The following is a 19,891-nucleotide window of genomic DNA, read 5'->3' on the forward strand; positions in this document are numbered from 1 at the left end:
AATAATTTAAAAGATAATTATCTTAAATAAATAAATATTTAATTGGGTAAAAACTATTTATTTGTACAAAAATAATCAACATTAAAAGCTCCGTAGCATATTTATTCAAAATACTTAAAACTAAGCCTCGCACACGTATATTAAACTTAAATAAATTTGTTTTTGGCAAATTTCTATTTATTTTTTGTATTTAAATAAATCCCATATAAAGCTCTATTGGGATTACGTTATTAGCAAATCTGCTACAAATAAAATTTAAATATAAAAATAAACGAGCGATTAAATATTCATATTCACAATTAAAAATGTATTAAAGAGAGAATCTCACTAGCCCATTTAAAAATTAAATTAAATCTTAATTTAGGTACATTTTCTGATGTATAAGTCTATTGATATGAATTGGCATCTTTATTTTTCACTCTTTAGCAAAAATACATAAAAATCAAGCACTTGTATACATTAGATACTACTGTTTTAACAATGACCTGCATTGTTTTAGTCTCTTATACAAAAGCAAAATATTTATATAATAAAATATTGCATAGCCCTAATTTCACATATAAACCAAATACAAATAAATTGATTGAATACAAAAGAAGTGCAGTTGATCATAGCTCATATTAATAAAATCGTTCTATCAGCCTTTGTTCATATCATTGGGATATGCATGGAATATGGCATTTCCAATCGTGATGTTGGTCCCTCTTCGATTAACTATACATTTTAGGAACATACATAGTTTTGACACATTTGTAATAAACCATAAATATACATTCAGAGCACAATAATTGACGTCAACAGAAGCAAGAAATGCATAAACTGACCATATTAGTACGCGATACTTAAGCGCCTTATTCATAATTTCTTAAATAAAGTTCGATGTATTATTGCTCATCAGCGATAAACCAAACCACAGTATCGCTTATTGAACGAAAAATAAATAAAATCAAAAAATAAATCATACTTGTAAAATTTTATTAAACTCCAAAATAATCATTATTAAATATATCTTTCTTTAAAGGTGTAAACGCATTCACATTGGCATGTATAATAAATATAAGAACAAAAAATCATCACATTTTACAACTTAATATTAGTATTTAATTAATTTTACATGTACGTATAACAAAAACCATAATTTGTTCTAAATAATTCCTCGTGTTCAAGTCTTTTCTTTTTTTGTCGAATTCAAAATTAAACATCAAATCTTATCACAATGCGTGAAATACGACTATCGTTAAAAATGCAACATGAGATTCGTCGTAATGCGCTGTTAAACTGAAAAGTCATAAAAATCACCATTGGCAGTTATTGAATTAAGATATTGCTTGTCACAATATATGTCAGTCTACTAAGATAAGGAACGATCACTGTATTTGTCTCATTATTATTTAAAAAGGAAATCTTTGAAGCAAAAATACTGATAAAAGTTAAAGAGAAAGAAAAACATAAATAGAAAAATAACTTCTTAAAAATAAATACAATAAAATATTCACAATATATATTTCGTTTTTTTTAATTTGGATGACGATAAAGTATCAATTTAAAACAATGCACCATCATATCATTAAAATTGTTATATAAATTAATTGTTTTTGTTACTAAAATTTCAATTTTTTATTTGGTAATTCACTGATACACTCCTTCACACCATTCTGATAATAATAATATTATTGTCAATTTCACTAACATTTACATAGAACCATTGTTGTCTTCTTGGGCGGATTCATCTGTATCTTGAGAGTCCTGTTAAAAATATGCAATTAAATAAATAAAAATACGACAATATTGAGTTGAGTATGAAGTCGTCACTTTGCAGTTTACAAAATCTAATTTTTCACAATACAATTTGGCATTCATGAGCCAAGAGTTTAAAATAAAGTATATGTATATATATACACAGCGATTAATATTTGATGTACCAATTCTTTGGCATAAAGCCATTTACTTAGATGTCTTTTTATTTTATTAGAAAAAAGTTTCAATGATAATCTAATCTATTTTAATTTTAATATTTCCAAGTTTAATTTATTCAAGTATTCAGGTGGACAGTTGGATATTTTAAGCCCCAAAATAAACAAGTTGCAGACAAACCAAGGAGCATTTAGATTTGTAGCATTATTGTGTATTTTATCTGATTTGTAGTTTATTTTCAGTATTTAAATTACTTTTACCTGTATACTTTGCGTTTTTATTTCTTAAACAATTTTATGGCTTCCAAGTTAATTTGGAATCATTGGTACTTATTTGATTTTTACCAATCGAGATCTAGTCTTATACATTTATTGTGGCATGTGTTTTTTTCTACGGATAAACATAATTAAAATGTTTTTATCGGGATTTGCTGTTATCAGTCATTTGTCAAACAATTTCTGAAGTTTAGCTATGATTTTTGTGGGAGCATCTTTTGACCTTTTTGTATGATTTAGAAGAAAAATAGTCAACAAAAGAGATCCAAATATTTATCTCTAGGAAGTGTATGCTAGAATATATCTACAGTCTATTTTTTTAAAAGAGTCAGTCGACAATAACAAATGCACGCGGGGTTCACGTGATCGCTGAGTACAGGGCTGAATCAAAAAAAATAAACGACTTTTTTTAAATAAATAAAACACTTCATTAATTTTAAAAACATTTACAATTAGAAAACACGTAAAAACTGATACTAAAGGCAAGGATTATAAATAAATCATATTTTAAATACTAAATATAAAACAACTTAATGAAATAAATCAAATAAAATCGATTTGAGGAATCAATTCTAGTTTACATTAATAAAAATGACTGAATATTTAATTCCATCACATTATCTAATTCCCACATATAAATTTCAACCATATCCTTAACATGCACAACACATTTTTTCCATATTTCTGGCGTTATTGTCAAAAGCCCCATAAAATAATTTATACATTTCTGAATACTTAAAGTTATTATGTTTATATACTCAATAAATTGATTTTTACACACTCCTGCCTTTGTTGATACTTTGTCAATAATTTGGTTGGAATTTTCCAAAATTTCCCTTTAATATATATTTAAAATAGTGTTTTTTTTTAAAAAATCTTTATGTGATTTCTTTTAGTCCGTTTTTTTGGAGGACTACAGGGGTTAATTTTAGTAATGGTGTCGGTAAAAGACATTTTTACACTTAAAAAATTCGGCAACCGTATGCACACGCAAATAAAATCTCGCGAACAGCAAACCAATACTACCCTGTTGAAATAGTATTTGGGGGTGGATCCCTTCAAGTGAACAACCAATTAGAAGCTTTTTGCGAATAACACATAAAGCGATGTCTCTTGAAAAAAAATAGAGTGTAGGACTAATAACATATACATAATAGTGGCTTGGGGGAAGCTGTGGATAAAATATCGTAGCAAATAGTGCTCCCTTATTTTACTTTAAAAAATTAAGATATTGAATGAAAAAAGGAAGACTGCAAGAATAAGCTTCGCACTCCGCTGCCCTGTTCCCAATCACAGATCAGTTAAACACTTACGTTGTAATCAAGTAGCCAATAAATAGCGTTACTTAAGAATCTAAATATTACATATCATTTTCTATATACAGTAGGAAGCCAAATTATTAGGGACAGCATTATTATTTTTGTATTTTAAAGTTTGAATGAGTGTTGTGATCAATTTACTGATTTAGGCCTTGTAGTTATTTTTTATTCATTAGTGTTTTATTTATAAAATGAAAGTTCTAATAAAATCTAATTATACAGCTCCAACACAGCAAAAAATCCAATAACATTTTGTCTGACTGCAAGAGTTTCATCTCATTTTCTAGTTTAATTTTTTTCACAATTGTAAATTGCTTGGGGGAGGTATTGTTGGGACCAACAATATAATTACTGCTAATGGTCGGGTTCAATAACCTCATATTATTTTATTAAAAATAAATTCGCATAGCAACGAGTAAATTATTATAGACACATGTTACAAATTAATCAAATCGTATATTATTAATTATTTACACGCGTTGCGCATGAATATATAATTATCATTATTCACGTTTGTATCGAATTAAATATTTACTATACATATGGAGTAATTGAGCAAATAAAGAAAGTCGCAGAACAGTATTCAATCAGAGTCGCTAAACTACCATCATATCATTTTTGGAACATCCGCCTCACTATTTCCTGGCTTCCAACACCACAACGCCCCTCTAGAGGGCGAGCGCTAAAAATTTAATAAAATTTTAATAAAAAATATCTAGCAATCTGCATAGAAAGCATGCCCCAACGCCTAAAAACCCCAATTGCAGCAAAGGGTGACAAAACTAAATATTAACATTTTTTTAAGAATTTTATTAGAATTTTTATTATCTAAATAAAACACTAATGAATAAAAAATAACTATAAGACCTAAAACCAGTAAATTCATCACAATATAAATTATAGTACTGTCCCTAATAATTTGGCCACCTACTGTACAATAATGTAAACAAAATATTTTTAACAGTTACGCACAAAAAGATCGTTCAATGCGACATGTTTTTAAACTTTTGCTCTGTGATCGGTCGGTCGCCTTGAGGGGCATTACCATATGTGTAAGTATACAGGGTGGTGTTAGTCTGTTGTTCTCGAGATTATTATTCTATTGCTCCTTATACTATCGTTATAGTTACACATTTTATTTATAATAATCCCTACTTTGCTCTAAATGTATTTTTTATTTTGATATATACCTTGAATTAATATTGTTTTAATTCAGCTCTATTCCCAGTGATCACGTACAATTTGCATATATTTGTTTTTGTACACTGACTTAAGAAAAATAGAGTATAGTTACAACTTATTTTCAGTGCTTCCGCAGCATATATGGACAATTTCAGCATTGTTAACTCACTAGAAAACTCAATGCATGATATAAATTAGTGAATTAAAACTAGAATTTGTTATGTGAATGAATGTCAATGCTTAATCCTTTGCTTGCCGAGCTTTTGAGATTACTATTTAAATATTTATGTATTAAATACTAAGAAAATATGTTTGAAAAAAAATGTTATTTACTTCTAAAGCAAATACTACTCGGCTCCGATTATTTTTCATAATTGGATTCGGAAATTCTCGCCAGTAACAGAAGCTGATATACAAAGGTTAAATAAATAGTCCAATGGTAAGTGAAGTAGCAAATGTTTCAAAGATAGCACAATATTTATCTTATTGTCCACTAGAAAAAATATAAACAGGACGTCATAGAAAATTTAAGAAGGATCAATTATGTCGCCAATATTTTCTACTCAACATTTAATAGTGAATGTTTTAATATAGATGAGTAAATCAAAGTGACAGAATTTATAGATAATCCATCAAACATAATGTTTAGTGATGAAACATTTAGCTGAACTTTGTTTAATAGTATATATGTATCAGCCCAAAACAAAGATGCGCTGATGTCATAGAAAGCTACTTATTATAACTGCAGTCACTGAAAGAATCTTCAGCACTTCTTAAAAGTACTATTCATATGACAAATTTAAGAAGCAGACAAATTAACCTACATTTTTGCAATTTAATTTTTTTAACTATAGAGAACATTCCAAAAATGTTATTCTTTATATATTGATAATCTATCGCGTCTTATCTAAAACTTCTGTCAAAATATATCAGACATGCTTACATCAACAATAAGAAAAAAAATATGACTCAATACTCAACCTAATATGTTCGTTATAATATATAATTAAATAATACCATATAACTTCCGGCTAGCCAAGCATGATCAAGCACATCTTCCGCGCTAAATCGTAAAATAGGAGATCTTTGCAACATGTTCGTAACGAGATCGCGTGCACCGCGACTCACGTTCGACCAATGCGGACTTGGAAAATCATAGCAACCCTCAAGGATTGCATCAAAGAGGGCTTCTTGATCGCCATCCGGCGCTATGAACGGTGGAAATCCACACAGCAAAATATATAAGATCACTCCGGCTGCCCATACGTCAATCTGAATACAATAAAAAAAAAAGTATTTAATACATCTGAATAACACTAATAAGCATAGATATGATTAACCTTGAAACCGTATCCGGTTTCTAAAAGAATTTCTGGAGCTATATACGTCGGAGTGCCGCAAACAGTGTAAAGCGGCCGCGTAACTTCGCACGCCAAGCCAAAATCACCTAACTTTAAACCGACTATCTCATCACCTTCCACTTCCACCTGCAATAATTAAAACCGTAAGTTATGTAATTACTTGATTGATTTAAAAAAAATTTACTCACAAGAAGATTCTCAGGCTTGATATCTCTATGGACAATTCCCCTGCAATGAAGATACGCCATCGCCGAAGCCAAATGTCCAATCATAAGTCGCGCACGTTCTTCGCAAAATTTATAAGAAGCAGCGATACTATCGAATAGATCTCCACCTTGAATAATATATCGATATTAAAATTATGTAATTTTATTAAAATACATAAAAATACATGTATATACCTTTAACGAGCTCGATCACCAAGTATAGCCAATCCGGCGTATCGTGATCAGTGATTAATGACACCACTCTCGGATGGCAGAGTTGGCGCATCACTCGAACCTGTAATTATCATAAATTTATATAATTATTTAATGAAAATTTCTTTTGCATAAGAAAAAATATGATTACCTCTGTTTCTAAATATTGCTCTTTTCCTGTGCATTTAGCTTTATCTATTATTTTTAACGCAAACTTTTCACCAGTCTCTCGATGTTGACATACTCTTACAATAGCAAAGTTTCCATCTCCTATGCAAAAATTAAAAAATAATTATTAATACATATAACCTAACTGGAGTTTTAAGAAAATCTTGCAATTTATTAAGATTCTAAAGGTCATTTTAAGTAGTTGCTTAAAATAAACGCCACATTTGCATAATGCATTAAAATGCTTTATTATTTATTTATTTAGCTGATACAGCTAATTGTTTATACACTGAACAAATTTAATCGTAAGATACATATAAAATATAATATAAAAAATACTTAATATTATAATTTATTTTTTAATGCATGAAGATGTTTCTTTATTCCACTGAAAAAACCTGCCACATTTTTATTTTTGCATATTGTCTTAGGAATATTTTATACAAATTCACACCTCCTTACATTATTTCCCTAGCCGTACTTGTTTACTTATACCTATATATTTATATATATATTACCTATAAATTTTCCAATAATGTATTTTGATCTAAGCGGCTCTGGAAGAATTAACCCGTTATTTTCATGATTGATAATAGTATCATGCGACTCTCCATTTGCATCTTTTACTCTCTCTTTTCCCGCCTTCACCGGCATCTTTGGTTTGGGTCCATTCCTACAAACGATTGTATAAACATAACATAACATTCATATGACAAAACTGCAATTAACTCATTATTATTATAAAAAATACATACCTAGTGACATTACGGACGCTCAACGGTTTTTTATACTGTTGGATAGCTTTGCTTTCTTCGAATTCCAATTGAAAGTCCTCTTGTAAGTACCTTTCATTTCCATAAGCGAAGAAAACGTCTTCAGATTCAAAAAACCCGTCCAATTGCAAAACGGGTTGACCCGAAAGAGTAAAGACCCTTCTCACGCAACCCGTATCCAGTTTTATGCATTCTGTAATGGCACTCAGAACATGTTCAAAACTGGGACTGTTGCGTTTGTTCAATAATAACCTAAACACCTGCAACGATCATTGTTAGTACATAATTAAATCATATCAGATTTAATATGTCGAATTTTACCTTTCTCGGCTTAACGCCGTTTCTTATGATGGTGACTATACGCGGCCTGACTGCCGAAAGTTCATTGAGCGTGACTTTCACATTGCCGTTCCCGTAATTAGTTTCTGTTCCGAATACTTTAGACAGTCGATTGTTGGGAGTTCTCAGCACGGATGTGAGCGATGGATTTGTTGGGTTTTCGGGCGTATTGAGCCTCGAAGAAGCTTGCGAGTTATAGTCTAGCTTTTTAAACGTTTCGCCTTTGCCGGCGCATACGTAAGACTTTCCATCCTCCAGTTCCTCCAGTTCAATAATCTTTATATTGCACATATGATTAATTAATTTCTAAATGTATATTTATTACTTCGCAAAATTATTATTACCTTCTTCCCGTCAAGCGAGTAGATGGTCCTGACTCCGCTCGGTAGAGTGACATTGTCTACCAGGATGCGTGTAAGATCTGCAGTGAGGCTGTCGAAAGATCTGAAAAAAATAAATGTAACCTATGAAAAAGTAGAATAGCAAATTTTATTTAAAATGAAAATCTACAGTCCAATGTATATTAGATGCACTATTAAGAACAACACGCAAGAAGAAATCTAGTCCTAACACACCAGTGGAGCATAACAGTAAGTGATGAACCATGAAATAATAAATATTTTCTATGGATTCAAAAGTTTTACTGTAAATTATATTTTTTACTGCTATGAACAAGATTGAAGAACATAAAAGGCATTAATTTTGCAAAGGGCTATTTATTTTTATAAAAAATTTTAATTAATGGATTCAAATATTTTACAGTATGTTACAAAGTATTTTTTATTACTTTAGGACAGGGGTGGCCAATCCGCGGTCTGCATGCCTTGAACATTTTTCCGGTCCGTGAGATTCATCACACTTTTACAAAACATATTTATTTTATAATGGCCAATACACCATAGACAATTTTTCACTCCAAAAAAATGTCTATAGTGTATCTAAATCTAATATGGGGATATATAATTTTATATGTGGCTCGCGGAGTTATGATGCATTTTCAAAGTGGCCCACAAGATCATTTGGGTTGGCCACCCCTGCTTTAGGAGCTGTTCAATGAACTGAAAATATTCACAGATAAGTGTAATACAATTATTATAAATGTAATATAGGGATTTCTATTTTTCGCCGAATATGAAATATGATATAACAAAACTACTTGCATGTACATTTAGAGCGAAATTTTATAAAATATACTTCAAAAATAATTAATAACGTACTATTAACGTTTGGGTGCGATTCAGGGACAGATCCACAGGGAAACATGTACTTCATTAAAGCTTTATCCAGAGGGAGGGGGGGGGGCAAAAGTTAGTAAGTCAGTGGTTGTGTTTTTAATATTTCGATTTCATTAAATGACATGTATTTTTCTGGCCAAATTCAAGGAGAGGCAAATGCACCTATCTGCCCCTCCCCCCCAAATAAGTCCCTGTTTAGAATCCATGTCAAAAGCAATAAAATCATGGTGTCGCAGTGGAAACACTCGGTTATCTAGAGTTTATATTAAGACTTATAACAATAAGTGAGAATCGAATGAAGGATATCTAAACCGAATTTTCCCCAATAGCAGAGTGCAAAAAACAATTATCCCTTCACAGAAGACAAAACTTGACATCAAAAGCAATAAAACCATGCCGTCGCAGTGGGAACGCTCGTTACCGAGTGTTCCTACTGCGACAGCACCGACGCGATTTTATTGCTTTTGACGTGAATTTTTGACTTCTGAGAAGTGATAATTGTTTTTGCGTCCTCCTATTTACCAAAATTCGGTTTGAATAAACTGACCAATACTCTTGTATCAAAAATCCGTAGTAATATCGGTAAGGATAGTTATCATATTTTTAAAACATAGTGTAAAATTAAAGTGCAAACAAACTATTGAGTAATATGCGAGATGCGACATCTATCTGTACTACAGCTTATTTTCTCCCGACAGTTGACCTAATGAAAGTTCTAAAATTATAATTGGTTTTAAAACTTTTATTTGGTCAAGTTTGGCTTGTTTAAATCGTGTAGGTTAGGTTTGAGTTTGAACAACTGTCAAATTGAGTTTCATAGACATTTTAGAACAGCATACAATTTCACTAGTGCCTATCAGTTAAATTATATTTTCACTAGTAAAAATATCAACTGTTGAAAATGTATTTGAACTTTAGCTAGTGAAAAAATTACTTCAGCGAAAAATACACATTCATTGTAACATTTATACATTGCATTTAAATAAATAATGATTAGTACAAATGGAAAAGTTGAAATCATATAAATTCACTAGCACCTGCCAGATAAATTATATTTTCACTGGTAAAAATATATTAGGTTGAAATTGCATGTTATTCGAGTTTTAATTAAAAATATCTGCAAATTAAATAAATTGGGGACGTATCAGATCTTCGTAAGCATCAGAGATGATTTAAAAAAATTCGAATGATAAGATTTCGATATTAAAAACAGTCCTGCAAAATTGGAAAAAAACGTATTGACTACAGAAATTGAAAATAATCCGACTCAAACTATTCTTCAGCTGGCAGAGAAGCCCAGATTCTCCGAATCCACCATTCGTGATCATATGAAAAAAATCTGGAAAAATTTGAAGCAAGGCGTATTTTATGGGATAGTGTAAGAAATGAAATGAAATTCTTCCACTTGATCTAACGATTACAGGAATGATGTATTGTGAGAAGTTAGACCATCTAAACTATTTTTGTAGTGTCTTATTTATGCAAAACAGGCTTTTCGATACTGGCTGCAATGAAAACCAAATATCGAGCTAGGTTAGTAGTCGAAAAAGAAATACGAATGGCACTCTCCACATTGCCTCCAAGATTTGATAATATATAATAAATAGATTTAATAATAAACAAGAACAACCCTCGCATTAAATTTCGATGCGATAGATGTAGTCGGTTTAAATGATTTAAAATAATTAAATATACAAATAAATATATATGTATGTATATGTTATAGCAAAACATTGTTATTATTAGGTTGCTAATCGTTGGTATAATTTTAATTCTTTAGACCAGCCGTTTATCAATTATCAATAGAGCCCAAATGGTTTTACAACATGACAATGCGCGACCATATTTTGCTAAAGTGACGAAATAAATGAATTTTCAGATCGCCGAAAAAGAACGAAGAAAGATATAACGAAGAAACAATTATATAAATTGAATGTATTTAATATTTTTTATGGATTGTATTATCGGTAATTTGACAACTAGATTTGATGCAGCAAAGTAAATAAATAATACTTTCAGTTTCTGTGTTTATTTCGGGACTTGAATGATGACATGATTCAGGAAAAGGCAAAATAACTACGAAACAAATATAACGATGATCTTAGTGAGCTGTTATCTGAAGAAATAGTACTTTTAAAATCAATATATGATGCAGATATTGAAACAAAAAATATTTGACCCATACAGTTGCTAAATAAAATTAAAAACTCAAGCTTGACCCATTATTTTCAAATATTGTTATTGGTTTAAGATTTTTTGTACAATACCAGTAATTGTAGCTCAAGCTGAATGATCATTTAGTTGCTTATCAAGAATTAAATTTTTTGTGGACAACTGTGTGTTAAGATCGTCTTCCATTTTTGGGCTTACTGTTGGTTGAGGTTGAGCTAGCCAAAAATATTGATTATTCAAAAGTAATAGATATATTTGCAAACCATAAGGCTCGTAGAGTTTGTTTGTTTATTATTCTGCTGTATTTGTAAATAGAAAAAAATAATTGTAATTGATTTATGTTTTATATTTATATTTGATTTCTATTATAAATGAATATTTATCGTAATTCTATATTTTTATATACGTCTGTATTTAATAATTCTTTATGTGATTGGTTTCTTTTTTTATATATTTATGATTATTGAACATTTTTAATATTTGATGGTTGTGCTTTATATGTATTTGATTTCTATTTACTGTTAATATTTGTCGTAAAGATACACCTTTTTTATATGTAAATACTGTATTAAATTTTAAATATATTACTGATTTATATTTGTTGATTATTTAAAAATTGTAATATTTGATTGCTGTGTTTAATTTCCTTTTATATTTGATTTCTGTTATAAATTAATATTTGTCGTATTTTACCATCTTATATGTAATATCTGTATTTAATTCTTTATGTTATTGATACATAAATGTTCTGTACATAAATGTTTCCGCGAGGATGGGGCGAAGTCACAACTTTTTCAATAAAAACGTTGTTTACCAAAAAAATCGTAACTTCTTATCTAGTGCATATTTAAAAACAAAATTTGAAGAAGTTGTCAATCAGTATCTTATCTAAGTTTAAAATGTTTAATTTTACAAGAATAATATCTTTTCAACTAGCAATCGTCAGTGGTACTAAACAATTTGCACTGTATTTGATTTACGGTCTATACAGAAGAGACCCAATATTTATTATTAGATATTAATTTAATTACGACTGAGTTATGTTTCTAAGTCGAATCGAATCGTCATGTAGCTCAAGGACTACCTCAAAAAAAATTACAACAGAATTTATAGCTCTCGAGGTATCAAAGGGAATCACATCTGTACAGAATGGACCCACTATTTATTATACATAAAAAATATTTAGGAACAACAATTTTACGACTAAATTATGACCATAAACGATTTGAAATTGATATCACTTCAAGAGTTTATTTTGGTGTCGAAAGCAGGTACACACATTTTATGATTTTTTTAAATGGTAGAAAAAATTTATTTACTTTTACACTAGTTTAATTTTACTTTATATTTGCTTCAATAATTTCCTGTAACATATCTTATATATAATCGTCATTACTGTGTAGTTAATTACATTTTTATTATAAATACGTAAATAAAAGTTAGCATAAAAATTGTCACCTTATTTTGGCTTCAAATTACTTAAATGGAAATCTATCTAGCTTTTTATACATAATTATTGTTTATAATTTATATAAAAAATACAGTCAAATATCGTATTGATATTGCAATTGGATAAAGAATTTACTTATTATATTAATTATCGAAACATTTACAAATTGTAGAAAATACAGTTGTGCATTATTAGCGTCAAGTTTATGAGAATATGACGTCAACAAAATAGTCGACTAAGAAAAAAAAACAATAATTAGGTATAACTAGCTGCGATACCTCACAACAGTTAATTAGATACGTAGTTTGTTTAAATAACTAATTAAAAAAATAATGTCGATCCTTTCATAAATTCTTTCTGTCGTTTTCACAAAGGCCAGAAATAATATTTCACTTATTGGATTGGATCGCAACCAAAAAAATTACAGCATATTTAACAAAATAAAACACTGATCTTGAAAAAGTTAGATGGCAATTGGTAAAAGTAAAAAGGAGAGTTTTCACTATTACAATAATTTAATTAGGATGTTATTAAGCATCCACCAAACTCTCCGTACAAAAATTACAGTGTATTTTTAATATGTATTGGAATTGTTTTTATAAATATAATGTAATAAACGAAAAATTTCCACTAACATCCAAATCAAATTTAATTGGCTCCTTGGAAGGTGGGAGAAGAGGGTAGGCGGAAATTTGCTCTTTTTTCATTAGCAAGGTCAGTATAAAGGTCAGAACTAGAAATATTGAGTTTACCGGCAGCTCCTCGTAGCTATCGTCGAAAACATCCTTGTGTTCAGCAAGAGCATTGAGAAGCTGGTTAGCTCATGTGAGGAAAGCGTTCTTGAGTCTTAGGGGTCAAGAATAATATCTCAAAATCATTGAGGTACATGTTACGCCGAGAATACAATAAATTGTATCTCAACACTCTCAACACTAGCAAAAAGGCACTAGGATACAAATACAGATACGATTGTGTTCAAGTTTTCCGTTAATATTCTGAAAATTTCAATATCTCTTCAGCATAGTGCAATTATAATGCAAGATATAAAAACATTATCTATGAACTCAATAAACGAACGAAGTAATCAGACCGAAAAGTTTGGATGTGCTACTTTTCGATTTACATGCGTTTCGAAGTACGAAATAGAATATCACGATGATGTATGAAATAGTTCGCAGGGCGAAGAATACTAAGTCCTGACCTGTATCTTTCAGCCAAGACCGGCAGCACGGCGCCAGGATAGAAGCGGTCTCCGTTGCGGAAGAATCGCACGCGGCGGGCCTTGCGGGCAGATCGTAGCGCCGAGCGACGCGGGACGCCCCCGACTACGACGTCAGAGTCTTCGGGGCCGCGCCCCAGCCTCAGCCCGGACAGCTCCCGTCGCAGCTCGCACGCCGAGCTGCAGCGACTGCCGCTGCGGCTTCGGCTCCCGCTGCGACTGCCCATCGGGCTGCCGGCCATGCCGTACCGCCGCAGCCCCCACAGCCCCAGGCCGCCTCAGCAGCCTCGCCCGAGGGGCCCGAGCCGACAGCGCATAGCCGGCCTTTTGGCCGAAGCGATAGCGACGCCGGCCAGCTCTCGGCTCTGACAGATGATATCGCGAACGAATCGATTTTACAATTAAAAAAAACAATTTTACTTGTTTATTACAGCTAGGCCAAGCCTGAAGCCAATTTCTCTTAAATTAATTTTTAATAATACATAGACAAGTATGAACTATAATAATATATTAAAATATAGTCGCTTAGAACGTTTCAATACTTATGCATTAATAACTATAAATACACATACATATGATTAATTTCTAAAAATATGAATAGACTATAATAGAAAGGCGTTGATGACATCCTGATTTGTACACATCTGATCAATTTCAGGATATCATTTTTAATCAGGATTTCCGAATAAGTATTGTCATATCATAATTGAAATGTGTGAAATGACAAACACCCACACATCTATAGACTGTATTAAAAAATTATTGCATTTCCGTCATCTTATTTAGTTAAATGTAGTTTTTATTAGGTACAACTAAAAAGAGAAACCGGCTGCAAATAATTGACCGTTGATATATAAAAAATATAGATCAACTGCTAGCACAACATCCGAATCATTTTTAGTTACTAATAATATTGAGCGATCTAGCATATTTGTGTACAATTAATTTGTTACATAATTTTAGCAAAGCTCAATATTTTAATGATATATATTTATTAAATTATTTCGATTTGATTTTTCTCTTGTTACAGGATAGTTAAATAATCGTAACGTAAGTACATTTATAATATATAAAATATTCATAGTTTCAATTTAATCATTCGTTTCATTCGATAAGCGTCTATCAAAGTTTTGAATTTGGCGCCGCTGCGGTCGCGACAAACGCGTCGCTGATAGGCGGTCGGCCTCGAAAGCATGACTCAATTCAATATTTTTTGCGCTCAATAACGGTTTCCGATAACGAGTGACGTTCGACAAAGCACTCCGCGTTGGCAATAGACATTACACAGCGATGCATCATAAATAATTGCTTGTGACGTACCGGTGTTGCCATTGAATAAAACATATGATTCTTTATAGGCGATATATGACGATTAATGTAAATTACGTTTAATGATGCATCATCTCTATTATTGGAAATGATTCATTTTTGCTTTATACGTGATAACAATAAATAGTAAAGTGAGTAATGCAAATTTAACGCAGTGTCAGCGCATTCATATCAAAATTAATTAAAGATCAAGTTTTAAGTTTTGCAAAACTTAACAAAAAAATAATACATATAAATAATTTAACAACTATATAAGTAGTGTTTTTAGAGAAGTAATTATACGATTCGGCATTTAAATATTGGGTTAGCAAGAAAAACAGCTATTAAATCATTTGGACATTATACTACATTTTTGTCGGCAGTGAAAAAATATCAGGCTCAATACGTGGTTAGCAAACAAAGTAAATTTTATCAGTAAGTAAACACATCAAAACAAATAATCACGAAACAAAGTTATTAGTTGGTCAGCAGGATTACAAAATTGATTAGCAACAAAATAATATCTATAAGCTATCACTTCTTCAAATACTATCCATGAGCTAAGTCTGATTTATTTGAAATACAATTTTCTGAACTTTTAATTTGTCACTAAATCTTTACCTGATTCGTAGTTTGGCAGATGAATGGTGACGGGTGGCAATTATACACTGATTGGGCCAATGTAGTAATACATATTTATTTAAATTATACGTTACATAGTTATAAATACAATATGTTAAGAATGGCTAACGGGGCGCTGCTGGTCGTCCTACTCTCCTCGTGGCCAACCAAGCAATGTGTCGCTCTCCCCGCTGCCACGTAAGTGATGCTAGAGTGTATAAAACTACCCCCACAGTAGATATCTACGAGAGTCACACCAATCCACAAAAAGGGTTATGAATCGCATATCGAAAATTTAAACCATTAAATAATTTAGATGTTTCGTCATTACCAACTCAATTGTTCGATATATTTCACCAGTATATTTAAGTTGGCCCGAGAATATTCAGCACCCAAGGCTTTTTTGACATTTTTTCTCCTGAGAGAGCTAAATAAAAGAAAGAAAAAGATCATCACGGAAATTTTTGTTTAAAATCCATCTCGTATTTTTTTCTCCGAGAAGGATAAAGGAGAACAGATTGCTGCGGGAGCTAAAAAATATTTTGTTTAAATACCATCTACGAAAATTTTTCAAGGAATCGAAAAGATATCAATACTATGTTAAATTTAATCAAATGGCGCCCCAGGTGATTATCTCGATGTTGGAATACTTTAGTGTACCAGAAACACTAACTTATAGACTACATACTAAAAACTAAAATTCACAGATTTTATCGCAAATTAAGTAACTTTGTAAAGATTGATCCAACTTCAGTTTCCGATTTTTTTTTCAAAAAAATAAATTTAATGATATCGGATTTTTTTATTGATCAAACATTTGATGTATTTATATAATAAAGAAATGAAATAGGGAAATTTTAGACTAGGATTGAAAATAAATTTTGAAAAAACGTCCCTCTGATAAACTCAGATGGCGCAATTTATGACTTCTGAGAAGTGATAATTATTTTTGCGCCCTCCGATTGACCAACATTCGGTTTGAATAAACTTTGACGAATATTCTCACAACAAAAGTCCGTAGCAATATCGACAAGGATAGCTATCATTTTTAAAACAGTGCAATAACGAAGTGCAGACAAACTACATATGGAGTAATATGCGAAATACGACCGACGTTTGTCTGTATTTCTTCTTCTGCTTATTTTTTCCTGAGAGTTTGTCTAATGAAAGTTCTAAGATTGTAATTAACGTTAGAACTTTCAAACGTGTATGTTGGGTTTGAGTTTGAACGGCAAATGTAAGGATAGCTATTATATTTTTAAAACATAATGTAATATTAAAGTGCAGACAAACCATGGAGCAATGTGCGGAATGCGACGCCTGTCTGTATTTCTTCTTTTGTTTATTTTCTCCTAAGAGATTAGTAGGCTTAATTTGTATTTTGGACTTACGCTAATGAAAGTTCTAAATATTTTACTAGCATCTGCCAAATAAATGGTAAAAATATATATCTACCAGTGAAAATGTTTTCCGTTATGATTTCCCTGAAATGACATTAGATTTTCTTTGAGGGTTAATCTGAGAATTTCTGGTTAAGAATCATTGACCTTTATTATTTTTATTTGATTGTGTAAATAATGACGTGCATTTTTTTGACAAATTCAAGGGGGGGGGGCAAATGCTCCGAATTACTCCTCCCCCTCAAATTACATTTTAGACTCCCTCTTCTCCTATGTCACAAGATGTTATTGAACCAGACTTTTGTTTGTTTTACACTCCCCCACGTTAATTTGTGACAAAATTTATAGAAGCCGCCTTAACGGAACTACGACATGCAGCAAAAGTTAAGAAAATATGTAAATATTATTAAAAGTACACACTTAACTATTTTACAGCAAAATATGTAGAAATATAAATTTATAAAATATTTTTTGGTGAAACAGTAGCGACTATTGCGTGTGATCGCAACGGGTGTACGACGCAGCAGTGTCGAGCGCGCTGTTTGGAGACGGGCGCGAGACCGAGACGAGGACAGAGACAGCGTAGAGTGTGTGCGTGCGTCAGCGTGACGCAGCAGCGGACGACAAAGCGGGCAACAGGGGAGGCCCACAGGCCTCCGGCCTCGAACTATGGCTTCCCGCAAGAAGGCTCTGCTGAAGGTGATCATCCTCGGAGACAGCGGAGTCGGAAAGACGTCGCTGATGAACCAGTTCGTGAACAATAAGTTCTCTAATCAGTACAAGGCGACCATCGGTGCCGACTTTCTCACCAAGGAGCTGCAGGTGGACGAGCGGACCGTGACCGTGCAGATCTGGGACACGGCCGGCCAGGAGCGCTTCCAGTCGCTCGGCGTGGCCTTCTACCGCGGCGCGGACTGCTGCGTGCTGGTGTTCGACGTCACGGCTCCCAACACGTTCAAGTCGCTCGAGAGCTGGCGGGACGAGTTCCTGATCCAGGCGTCTCCGCGCGATCCCGACAACTTCCCCTTCGTCATTTTGGGCAACAAGGTGGACCTGGAGGCGAGGGCGGTGCAGGCGAAGCGCGCCCAGCAATGGTGCCAGAACAAGAACGGCATCCCGTACTTCGAGACGAGCGCCAAGGAGGCGATCAACGTCGAGCTGGCGTTCCAGACTATCGCCCGCAACGCGCTGGCCCAAGAGACCGAGGTCGAACTCTACAACGAGTTTCCCGATCAGATCAAGCTCAATCACAACGAGCCGGGTCGCGGCCGCGACGGAGACAACTGCGCTTGCTAGGGCCCCGTTGACTTTTTTATAACCGATTACGCCGCCGCTTCGTTGCTAGACTGCGTGCCCGTCGCCGACTGTACCGTCGTTTTGCCAATTACGTTTCCGTCGTTTCTCGTTTCGTTTTAAAACAACTACATACCGAAGCACCCTGCAACTTCTATCCGGGTCAGTCGAGGGTCTGCGTCTACAATAGCCTTCAACGGGAGACGTCCAAAACCACACCTCCATCTATGATATAGGGGTTGTTGCAAGACCGAAGACAAAATTCATTTACATACTTATGTTTAGCAACGCATATTATCGTTATCTGTTAAAATACCATTCAAATTATTGACCCAATAAAAACTTGTTTATCATAAGTTTAGTACAAGTTATATTTTAATTTTTCATATTCGTCAATTAAACGAGTCGCTCCCTAAAGCTTTTCGGGTTGAAGATGCTTTAAAAATAAAAATATGCAACATTAGGAGCGATTGACACTTTTGCACATTACTGTATAAAACAAATAGATTGAATAGCATACTTTTATTTTTGCATTAATTGAACAAAATATCTATAAAAGTTATAAAATGAAATTATAAAGTTCATTGTTCAAATATTATTATGTCGTCCGTTGAGCAACACTGACCTATGTTATTGAAACGTATTAGTCTTAGCGAACAATCTGATTTATCGAATAACACAGCGGGGACGACGACGAGAATTCCGCACGCTGTCTAACAACAAAGTACCGTTACGCTACTATATAAATATAAGTAAATTCGCTAATGTCCGGATTGCGATATTCCTTTGTTTCGTAAACACCTTCGGTTGCAGTAGCAACGTCATCGATATTTTTATTGTTTCGGTATCGTATCTGACATTGGGGTCATTCGAAGCGATTGGCGTCCCGCAAAAATTTTGAACGATTGTTTCGATCGACACGTTCCTAAAACGACATGTTTATATATATACGTTTTCATTATTATTTAATGTTACATATTATGCGTCGTCGATATGTCGACGATCTATTATTTTACACGATTGATTGTATAAAGGATTATAATATAGTTTTCTTTATTGGAATTGTGTCGTTCTTCTTTGGCAGCGTACCCGTTTCCCGTTCTATCCAGAAATTAAGTTAACGCGTGATAAAAGTTTTTACTACAACTTAATATGCGGATGCATAATAAATCAAATATAGATAACGTTTGAACGTTGACACATAATAGATTATGAAAAAACAGATTTTGCATAATTATAGCGAAATGGGAACGAATAAAATACATGTACGTTTTTTGCCAGCGATTAGAATATTAATATCAAATTATCTCAATGTATTTTAATCTTCATTTTGCAACGTCTCATTATTGATCGATCTTACATTAATATCAATATTTTTAAGTAATAAGTATTAGATTGAAGATATTGACCTTATTAATATTTGCTTCGATCCTATTAGTCGTT

General features: G+C 32.5%; 2 protein-coding genes and 1 long non-coding RNA gene across 3 annotated transcripts; 2 read left to right on the forward strand and 1 right to left on the reverse strand.

The window, feature by feature from the left end:
- The first annotated feature begins 42 nt into the window (after positions 1–42).
- On the forward strand, positions 43–5,708 carry LOC148236145 (uncharacterized). Its single transcript, XR_015809241.1, has 2 exons — positions 43–2,498; positions 3,324–5,708. It is a non-coding gene; the product is annotated as an uncharacterized LOC148236145 (long non-coding RNA).
- On the reverse strand, positions 1,170–14,196 carry LOC148236146 (serine/threonine-protein kinase GE16371). The gene is made up of 11 exons (XM_088183820.1): positions 13,809–14,196; positions 8,095–8,194; positions 7,733–8,026; positions 7,394–7,671; positions 7,157–7,311; positions 6,622–6,740; positions 6,453–6,552; positions 6,240–6,385; positions 6,031–6,177; positions 5,708–5,962; positions 1,170–1,746 (listed from the first exon to the last, which is right to left on the reverse strand). The coding sequence occupies exons 1-11, from the start codon at positions 14,066–14,068 to the stop codon at positions 1,693–1,695; spliced, it is 1,908 nt and encodes a 635-aa protein (XP_088039946.1). The 5' UTR covers positions 14,069–14,196; the 3' UTR covers positions 1,170–1,692.
- Positions 14,197–17,728: 3,532 nt separating this feature from the next.
- Rab7 (RAS oncogene family member Rab7) lies at positions 17,729–19,510 on the forward strand. The gene has a single exon (XM_088185144.1). The coding sequence runs from the start codon at positions 17,825–17,827 to the stop codon at positions 18,449–18,451; it is 627 nt and encodes a 208-aa protein (XP_088041270.1). The 5' UTR covers positions 17,729–17,824; the 3' UTR covers positions 18,452–19,510.
- Positions 19,511–19,891: the final 381 nt, after the last annotated feature.

The sequence above is a fragment of the Plectrocnemia conspersa genome, unplaced genomic scaffold (genome assembly GCF_051122295.1).
Source record: "Plectrocnemia conspersa isolate PC_06_02 unplaced genomic scaffold, ASM5112229v1 ptg000004l, whole genome shotgun sequence".
In the NCBI taxonomy this organism is placed as follows: Eukaryota; Metazoa; Arthropoda; class Insecta; order Trichoptera; family Polycentropodidae; genus Plectrocnemia; species Plectrocnemia conspersa.

What these genes read in the sequence shown, in the direction of transcription:
- LOC148236146 (XM_088183820.1), bottom strand. Translation starts at nt 14,068, where the DNA reads ATGGCCGGCAGCCCGATGGGCAGTCGCAGCGGGAGCCGAAGCCGCAGC. An exon ending in GTCTTGGCTGAAAGATACAG is followed by an intron (nt 8,195 to 13,808) that starts GTCAGGACTTAG and finishes TATTTTTTTCAG; the next exon opens with ATCTTTCGACAGCCTCACTG. An exon ending in AGCAATATTTAGAAACAGAG is followed by an intron (nt 6,553 to 6,621) that starts GTAATCATATTT and finishes TGATAATTACAG; the next exon opens with GTTCGAGTGATGCGCCAACT.
- Rab7 (XM_088185144.1), top strand. Translation starts at nt 17,825, where the DNA reads ATGGCTTCCCGCAAGAAGGCTCTGCTGAAGGTGATCATCCTCGGAGAC.